This window comes from Alligator sinensis, unplaced genomic scaffold (genome assembly GCF_000455745.1).
Source record: "Alligator sinensis unplaced genomic scaffold, ASM45574v1 scaffold457_1, whole genome shotgun sequence".
Classification (NCBI taxonomy): Eukaryota; Metazoa; Chordata; order Crocodylia; family Alligatoridae; genus Alligator; species Alligator sinensis.
This window is the reverse complement of record NW_005842840.1, coordinates 521,194-531,325: the sequence shown is the minus strand read 5'-3', so window position 1 is coordinate 531,325 and position 10,132 is coordinate 521,194. Positions and strand designations below refer to the sequence as shown.

Below are 10,132 nucleotides of genomic sequence, written 5' to 3'. Positions count from 1 at the left end.
GAGAAAAATCTGCTTGAGCATCATGCCTTCAGGAGACATGGGCTGGGACTGGAGGAGAAACACAGGCCTCGATAACTGCTCCAGCAAGTTAAGAGACCTGCTTGTGGGGCGATGGTTAGCGTACCTGGCAACTCAGGGCAACCACCACATGGAAGGCTGAAGTGTAGCCTCTGCCCAGCTGGGCGACTGAGTGCTTCACATTTCCTCACCTGTTTGCCAAGGTAGTGATCCACCCGGTACATCTCCTCTTCTTTGAAGAAGTTCCTCAGCTCCGCAGCCAGCTGCTGGGCTGACTCAAGGTCATGACCAAAGGGTTTCTCCAGTACCACACGCAGCCAGGCTCCTGGACGCGGCCTGCAGCTGCTGTTAATGTGGCCGGCAATTTCGGCATAGGCAAACGGTGGTACTGAGAAGTAGAAGATCCTGCCAGCTTCCTCCAGCCCCTCCTGCTCAAGAAGAGTCTCAATCTCCCTGTTCAGGACAGTGTAGTTCTCTGCAGTTCTCAGCTGGTAGTACTGGCTCAGCTTCAGGAACTGGTCCTTCAGCACAGCACACCTGGTGGGGTGTTCATCTGGAGGACATGCCAGATTCTTCAGCACCTCAAACATCATCTTCTGTCCCGGCTCGGGTGCCGTCAGTGCAGCCCCATGGAAGGTGAAGCTGTGGCCATTGCTCACTTCATCCCGATAGAGCTGGAATAGCCCCTGCCACAAGTATTTCTTGGCCAGGTCTCCCGTAGCACCCAGCAAGACCACGGAGATGTGGCCTCGGGACTCCTTAGCTGAAGCTGGCAGGGCTCCCAAGAAGAAGATGACACAGAGAACTGCCCTCAGCATCTTTGGGGTGCAGGCAAAGCTCTGGTAAAGCTGCAGATTTGGAGAAGAGAAAGGAAATACATCAGGCCTTGGTGCTACAGCCTATGAAACCACAACGCAACCTCAAGCAACTGTTCTTGCACAAGAGCAGGAACTTTCACCTGGATCCTTCCCTTAACACCCTCCTCCTCCACTTACACAGCAATCTCCTCTGTGCTCAGCACAGGCAGATCAGCTCTACTTTTGGACAAAGTCATTGCAGGGCGATAAACATTTGCTGTAGGCAGGAGTGATCTCTGCTTTGCTGAGTCAGCCCTAGTTGCCTGATAAGGAGAGACCTTAATCAAAAAGAGGATGGAGAGAATCCGGGAGGTGGCATAAACAAGGTGGCTTCTGTCCCCACGGGAAGGGCCAGCTTCTGCTGGTGGATGGGGGCGGGGGACCAACACCTGTAACATGATCAACAGTGTAGGGTTGGCTACACAGAGCTGTGAGACTGCATAGGTGCAGTACAGCATTGCCACGTTGCCCCTGGTTTACAGCCAGTTTTTTTTATTGCCAAACACGCCTAGTATTATGGTAAGTCCCAAAGACCCCATCAGATTATTCACTGTTATGTCAGGAGGAGCAAGCATGAAGCAGAAAACAGCACTGGCATCAAATGCCTTACAGTTGCATGGGTGCAGGTTGTACCCGTGCCGGTCTAAGGAGATAGGCAGACAAGGTTCTTTGGGTAGAGCACAGACCACCTGCAGATGCTTCCTCTCCCTGACGAAGGATAATTGTACCCGAAAGCTTGCAAAGAATTTTTCCAACTATTTGACTTGGCCTAATAAAAGGTATCAGATTTCCCGAAAGAACCTTGTCTTACAGTTGCACAAGCATTCCCCCTGCAGGCCAGATTATCAAAGGGTCAACTTTGGCTTTGGGCTCTGGAACCGAAGTCCTTTCTCATGCAGATTTCAGGCTCTGCTATGAATGAACATGTGCGCCCGTGCAAGCAGGATGCTGCTCGCAACAGCTTCCTGCTCAGGGCTTTTCTTCTGGCCTGTTATTCCATTTTGGCATCGCTTCGTGTCAATATTGTCAAAGCAGCTTCAGAGACAGGCACTGCAACTAGCAATTCCAGTTCTCTGGCTGTTTGAGTTGCATCTATAATGCACGGCAAGTTTATGGCTCGTGTGCGTCTACGTTCCAGAAAAAGGCTTGGAACTAGGTTCTAACAAGTTGAAATGGACTGCGTGAGGCAGGGAGCATTTGGCAGCAACCCTGTTTAGCTACGGGACCAGCTCTCATGCCATTAGCACGGGCAGCTATGGCACCATGTACTGCACCCATACATCTCTAAGGACCCTGCCTGCCTGCAGAACTGGCACCCAGTAAGAGACGAGACACACACAGTGCACTGCCTGGAAAAACCCCCCCACCATATCTTCTTTTATTCCTTCTTGCTCTTGTTTTCCCTAATCCAAAATCCAAGTTGTTTTTAGGTGGAGGAGGTGCTTTGTTCTTTGTGCACAGGAACCCAGGAGGGCTAATGCAGAATGACAAGTTATGAAAACAGCACAAGGTTTATGCACAATAGTTTATTCATAAGCTATTGCGTCAGTTGTTATCTCGCTCTGCTCACCTAGTTTCCTGGGACTGTACACTCTTGGAGTGCAGCCACAATGACAGCCCAGCTAAGATTATCAAGGGCTTTCACTGGCATTTCAAACTTTGTCCTTGTCTGCACTAGAGGCATGTCTTTTAATGATACCAGAATAGGGAACAGTACAATCTTCAGAGTATGGATGCAGTTCTTTTGGTACTGAGGTACTTTACACATATATAGCTATTTTTGTACAAGAAGGAGAATGAGCAATACCAAACATAAGGCATCTTTGTGCTAGTACAATTGTGTCTACAGTAGGGTTTCTACTGTACATGCATGCAAAATAACACACACACCCCCTTCCCTGACATAATTATAGCAACTTAAAACTGTATAGACCAGGTTTTAGTGAGAAACACTGGACTGGAAGGAACCTTCTAGGACAAGTCTAAAGCCCTGTGATCACAGACCACCACGTCATGAAGAGTCTCAGTAAAAGAGCAAATTTATTTTCCACCATTACATTTTTCTCGTTTCATGATTTCCCTCATAGAGGTCAAGGAAAGAAGCCCAGTCTATTTTACTTTCTGGCTCTCAAATAAGCCCCACAGCCTAGCTTCCTTGCACAGCAAGGACAGGTTTCAGTTTTAATCAAAAAGCCCCCAAGCCATACAAAGCACCTCCTTCCTCCCAGCCCTGCCAAAACTGCTGAGATTAAAAAAAAAAGAAAAAAGAAAAAAGGATGTGGCGCTATTTCCACTCTCACTGGGGCTGGAAAGAATCCCCCCTTTTTTGAGAAGCCAAGTGTACATTTGAAGTCAGAGCTATTTGTGGAGAGACTTCCTCCAGCCCACCTGATTTATCCTCTTGTGAGAGGAAACATTTGCTCTCCACGAACACAATAAATGGGCCAAAAGAAAGGCTGCGCTTCTGAAGGCTAGGCACGGCCCCTCCAAAGCATGGGCCTTGCAGATCTATTTTTTAAGCCCGTTTACTCTGGTATCAGCAGCTCCAACACTTCCCATTCAGGCCATTGCAGGAGCAAATGAAAGGCTTGGCCCTGCCATGATCCTTGCATGAAAAGGGAACAGTTTGCAATTAGGATCTTTCTCTTCCCTGCCCATAGCCTCATTTAATGTTGCCAACTTCCCTTTAGCCCACATCCTGCTCTGTCTATTCTCTGCTAGTCCACTCCAACCTCTCTCAAAGCATCAGCAGAATGGGGTGCCAATCAGGGGAGTGCACTGTGCTCTCTCTGGCTCATGCATGCCGTTACTTGGCCCCGGCTACGGGTGTCAGGTGGAGAAGGGGGGGTCCGGCTGCTAGACTGACTGCTCTGTGCTGAATGCAGATCATCCTGGGCTATTGCTGTTCAAACCATGTTCTGCTGCGCCTGTTGCGAATCAGGGGTATTTTCACAGTGCAGGCAAAGCTACCTCCAAAGGAGTTGAAGTGGGCAGGCCTGTGGCTGAAGGGAGGAACGGAGCAAGGAGAGCTTGTAGCATAAATGCTCAGGGGAAAAATAAATTCCCAAACCTCCCGCAGCTGCTGACACCCAGCTGGAGCTTGGCAGCTCGCTGGAATGCATTAAGCAGTGCCAATACAGCACAAGTCAGAGCTGGAAGAAGATCCTGGAGAAGTAAATGGGGCAGAGCTGGAAGCACTTTGTAGACAGAGAGAGGAATCAAGGCTTTTCCACGGGTTCCCAGAATCCCTTACCAGCTGCAGCAAGTGTCTCCCTCCATCTCAGGCTGCAGTGCCCCAAGCCAATTATACCCACACCTGTGCTCAAAGGAGCAAAGGTCCTTCTCTTTGTCCTCCCCAAGCCCAACTTGAAATCATTCTCTTTTTTTTGGAGTGAAAGACCTGGACTCTCATCCACTGAACGGCAGTGAGTGGAACAAGTCCCACCTTTCAAGTTTAGTTTTCTTCTTAGATGGGTCAGGGAAAAGACCTCTTCTTTTCCACCCTCAGATCTCCCTAAATCCATATGGAAACCACAAGGAACTCTGCAAAACCCCTGCCTGTTGCATCCTGAATAAACCCGATTGAAACCCACCTAGCAGACTCACCTGAGTAACACGAGGGCTCTGCAGAGACTAACTCAGCTGGAAGTTGCTTCTTCAAGGACCCTCCTGGCAACACAGACCTTTCTTCGCCTGTAGCCAGAGATAGAGTATACAACCCACACAGAGGTCCAGCAAACACTCTGGATCAATGATTAGACAAACAAGAGGCAGTTTTAGTAATAAGCCAACTCACCACTTTCTGGTAAAGGGGAGGGAAGCAAGGCAGAACGTCCTCTTCCCAGCACAGAAAAAAGGTAATTTTCAGGCGCTTCACATTCAGTCCAGCCAAGATCCCTTCGCTAGGAAATGTTCACTGACAAGAAGGAGGGCCAGACACATTTTTTTTTTGCGTGAGGATTTTTGATCTTGTATTTCATAGGGAGGGAGGGAAGCAGAAAAAAGCCAGAAGCCAACTGCTTGTTTCCAAGACAGCGGCTGGAGTGTGAAACATTGGCACATACAGCAAATTCACCTCGGAGAATTCTCTCTAAAAGGTCCTTCTGCTTTGTCAAGGTCCTAGAGACTTAAGTGTTTGACAGTGATCACCCACCCATTATAGAGATTTAAAGAAGAGGACGTCTCAAGGTCTGTATCAGTTGCAGAAATAGAACGAGCAGGTTAGAAGAATGTAAGGCGTGATCTTGCTGTGAATTTGAGTGCCGCTCAAGTGTAAGTGTTCAGGTTAAGAGAGATGGGATGTGCTTAAAATCCTGGATTAGGTCTCCACAGATCAGGAGTTTAGTGTCTGCTCTGACCTAGAGCAAATCATTCAGATCTAGCTTTGCCTATGCACAGTTTCAATATCAATTTAACTCTCTTAGTTAAGAGTGAATTTTTTCTACCAAACCGTTATATCAGTACAGTCCCCAAGGTACACTATGCAGTACAATCTGGCATAACGATGCCTTTACAAATCCATGCCCAGCATATGCTGCTTTGGCAATCCTAGTCAAGCCAAAGAGGTTCAACTCATGGGTTTAGACAGGGCGGTCATTTTTCTGTGCCTCAGTTTCTTTTCAGCAAAACTGAAATAAGAAGAAGATCCCATTCCCCATCTTTTTGCCTATGTTGTGTATTCAAGTGTGTCAGCTCTCCTGCAGCCAGGTACAACATTTGCACAAAGGGAGCCTGATTGTGACAGAAGTTTTGGGGTGCTGTTGTAATGCTATTTCATGAGTACATTGAATGCCAGCATGCTTCATCCCTTGCTCAGGCTGAGCAGCAGGGCTTTCTGAACTGATCTCTCAGACCTGAAACAGCTGCTCTAAGAATTTCTAAATGCAGGGAAGAACTCTAGACCTCTGAATGCGGCTGATGAATGTCACCCAATACCCAAGCGCCAATTAGAGGCAATTATAACCTGACCTGCCTTGACATTTAGCAAGTGGAAGTAGAAGATAGCCTCAGCATTTACCACAGAGTATATTACTCTCTCAAGAAAAGTCCAAGCTGAATTCTTTTTCTCCCAAGAGGTCCCAGAAGATACATCTTAGCCCATAAATCTGCCTCATATCATCTCTTCCTAGCCATCCATTGTTACATATTCCTCCCTCCCTCTTTCCTATTTTACTTTTTAACATCTGTGCATTCACTTAAGTAACTCAGCAAATAGCATAGACAGCCATACTAGGTCAACAGTGTGGTACCTAATCACCTTGTCTAATGTATTCACACCGGTATCTATTTCTTTCCTTCCAATGTAATATAGACAATGCAGTTAGGGGACCACAGAGAACTTCAAGTTTATTTAGACAGGGTGTAACTGAAATGCAGCCACCTCTGGGGTCTAGGGTTGCGGCCACCTGGAACACAGCATATTCCCCAGCTAAGGAGGGCCAGGAAAGGATTTACTGGCAAACCCCACGGCCCTTATTTACAAAACAGGATTTTTAACGATCTCATGAAATACTCCCATATAATAAGCCATGGGATATTACCTATTCCAAAGATTTGGAACCTGTGATGCTGGTATGGATGTCTACCTCACTAAGCTCACCCTTCTGAAGTTTTGTCTGTAAGAGCCAACTTGTACCAGTGTCATTAAAATCACTTAAAGTCAACTTAGTAACATCACTGCAAACCACTACTACAGATCCACTAAAACCAGTCTAAAGCATACCAGTTTCATTTAGTTCAGCAAGTTTGCTGAACTGCTATGAGCAGGCTTTCCCCCAGGGTAAGTCTGCCTACATTAAAGGTTTATACTGGTGTACTAAATTGATTGTTACCTTGGTGCAAAACACCCAGGCATGGACCAAGCCTGTTTTACAGCTGCTGTTTGTTGAACTGGACTTTAAAAATATAAATAAGAAAAGCCAGCTGGGCTTCTCTCACCCAAGAATATCACAGAGAGAGGAATCTTAGGGCTCACCTAAGCGAGAAACCTGCAACAGTTCAGCCTAATACACCTGGTCAAAATCTGGTTTACTTAAACCAGCACAAGCCCCTGCATCACCACTTTTGTTCCAGGTCAAGTGCATGGTAATGTAGGCCAGGAAGGGGTCTTGTGAGCTATCTAATCCAGTCCCCTTCATTGCCCAAAGAAAACCAAAAATCAACCACCCCAGCCTCTCTCACATACTTTGGCCATGGGCACCTTCGGAAAACAAAACCAAAAATACCCCATAGCAGGCCATAGGTAAGCAGCACAGGAGACAAGTGCAGTGCCAATGTCCAACCACAGTGGCAGCATAGAAGTTATAGGCTTATGTATAGTCACCAAATCCTCTGGCTATGGTATGGAAAAAAAAACAACACACCTCATGCTATGGGGGAAGGCAAACACTCCTGCACTCCTTGCCAAACTGTCCTGGGGGAAAATACTTTCCTGACCCCAAATCTGGTGACTGGTGTGACCCCGTTTACAAGAGACAGACACTCTTGCCAGGTACCAGAGAGGTTTCTAAGTGCTGGCAGAAGCACCAATGCACCCCAGCCAACACTCCTCCCTTTACTGGCCACTGGCCACTACTGTGGACAATATCCAATGCTTCAGAGGAAGCTGAAGAAAAAAAACCCACCATTCAATCATGAAGGGGGAAAAAAAACTCTTCCCTGGCCCTGACAGAAAACCAGATACCTCCCACACAGAATGAGAGTCATCTTTCAACCCCAATACAGGGCTGCAAACACTTGAGTCCACATACCATGATTACAGATCCAAGAACACCCGTGTCCTGGGATAACATCCCTTCCAGGAGCTTGGTTTGATTTACAAAGGCAAGTTTCCAAAAAGTAACAAAACAAATTAACTCCTTGAGAGGGTCATGAGACAGCTGCACTACGTCACAATCTCCCCACAATAACACACACCCTGGCAGCTGCAGGACTGATGGATTTTGCATCAGGGCCTTAAAGCTTGTCTGGCCACTAGGTCCACTGTGGCACCCCACTGGCAGTAGTAATACCACACCTGGGTCCAGGCGTCTACCCCGACCCCCCAGTTGCATGTGTGGAGCTTCAGATTCAGATCCCTTGCAAACAGAAGCCAGCTACTGAGTCAAGGACTTTCTCACCTCGGATGCCATTGCTCCCAGGCTCTCATGGGGCTAGATGAGTGGCATGGAACTGGTCCATGTGCCAAATCAGGCCCACAGATCCCTTCCCCTTTCCCAACATACAGGATCCAGCAGCTGCTCCAGCTGCTCTGGGACCTGTGCTGTGTGTGGCACAGATTCCTGAACAGCCAGAATGGACGCTGTGCATGGCATAGTCCAGCCAGAGCAGCAGCCATGCTGCACATGGCACCCACATCAGCACCTGCGGGCCTGCTCCAGCAAGTTTGGACCCCCACTGCATGCAGCACCTGTGAGCAGCATGTGGATCATGGATCCCAGACCAGTTGGAACAGACACCGTGTGTGGCGCACATCCCACAGCCAGCATGGCGTGTGGCACAGTCTTGCCAGGGCAGCCAGTGTGTACACTCCAGGCCGACCACATGCAGCATCCATTCTGGCTACTGTGTGGGTCCCAGACTGGGTGGAACAGTTGTCTGATCAGGTATGCTGGAGGTGGGAGAGGGGAAACAGGGGAGGTCTGTAGGCTGGATCCAGCCCATGAGCCATATACTTGACAGTCCTGTGCTAAATATTCTCCCCCACTTGTCTTCCTCCCTTGAGTATCCTACTGGGCTGCTAGTGTACAAACAAAGAGAGGTAGTTAGTTGTGTTAATCCTGTCAGGCAGAGAGCAGAGTAGATGTGCACCTTATAGACAGAGAAGCAAACTACAGCATGACAGGTTATAAGGGGATCTTTGCAAACTGGACCCCAAGGCAAGGAGTGTTTTTCTGTTCTAGATCTGTGCAGCACCTAGCACAGTGCAGTTCTGGTCCATGAGTCACACTTCCACGCATGACAGTAATGCAAGTAATAAAACAACAATAATGGGTCTTTGCCAGAACAAAAGACAGATTTGTCTTGGACCGGGGCCGTGCCGAGCAGAGAAATCATGCCCGCTACACTTCCAAGAAAAGCAGTCGTTTGAACAAAACAGCACTTACAGTCTTTGTAGCTCTTGTCACAACTGGACAGACCTCAGCCCCCCACGCTGTAGGGATGAAAACAGAGTGTTAATCTAGAGCAGTGGTTTCAACCGTTTCTTCATCTGCAGACCCCTAAAACATTTTGAATGGAGGTGCGGACCCCTTTGGAAATTCTGAATGGAGATGTGGCCCCCTCAATCGTAAGTGTGGGTATTCACATACTTCTGACCGATCACAGTCATCTTTCACCGACCCCTTAGACATACAGGCAACCCCTTGCTCAACCCTCTTTCGCTTAGCGCTATTTCACTATAACGCTCACTTTAAATCGATACCCGATTGCATTTCAGCACTCGGCGCGTTTCGCTATAATGCTCACGGTCATCAGCTTGGGTCATCCAATACTTTCAGTTTCGCTTAATGCTCATTTTGCTTAATGCTTGGTTTTCTAGGAACCAATTACGAGTGCTAAGCGGGGGTTACCTGTAGTCTACAGACTCCCAAGGGTTTACAGCAGGGGTGGGTAAAATCCGGCCCACGGGCCACACCCAGCCTGCCAGCCCATGGGGCCCCTACAAAATTTAGAAAATTACTATTTATCTGCCTGTAGCTGCCTGTCGTGCGGCCTTCAATGGCTTGCCGAAACTCAGTAAGCGCCCCTCCACCTGAACTAACTGCCCGCCCTGGTCTACGGAGCACAGCTGGACCCCGCTGATTGAGAGGCATGATGAATTAGCGTCCCATCCCCTCTCTGGCTGCACGGCACAACGCGCCCGGCTCAATCCTGCAGGGCCGCAGGTCGATAAAAGGCGGCAGCAAGCGTCTCCACCAGAAGCAAGCGAGCACAGGGGAAGATGAGGGTGGTGCTGAACTGGACCCGGGGGCTTTTGGAAAGAGGACGGCAGCTCGGCCTGATCCTTCCTAGTACCTGTTGTGACCAAGCCAGGAGACACGGATGGGTAAAGGAATAACGAGGGGACCGCATGCCACAAACCCATATGGGATGCTCGTGGCCTGCCTTCCTCCCAGCCCCTACATGCCCTGCCCCAGCGCAAGCAAGGGGGCAGAGGGGGCAATCCCCGGCGGAGCAGCTCCCGCAGCCGCTGCACGCGGGCGGCACTCACCTCCCCGCTGCCCGCCGCCCGCCCGGGCCCGGCTGCTGCGCTGAGA

The 10,132-nt window shown here is 48.9% G+C and overlaps 1 protein-coding gene across 1 annotated transcript in view; it reads right to left on the bottom strand.

Moving 5' to 3' along the window:
• H6PD (hexose-6-phosphate dehydrogenase/glucose 1-dehydrogenase) overlaps window positions 1–10,126 on the bottom strand; it is a 21,685-nt gene extending 11,559 nt beyond the window's left edge. Inside the window, 3 exon segments of the mRNA XM_025191606.1 lie at window positions 210–866; window positions 8,981–9,027; window positions 10,087–10,126. Coding sequence (XP_025047391.1) covers window positions 210–836 — 627 coding nt within the window. The 5' untranslated portion in view covers window positions 837–866; window positions 8,981–9,027; window positions 10,087–10,126.
• Between the last annotated feature and the right edge of the window lie 6 nt (window positions 10,127–10,132).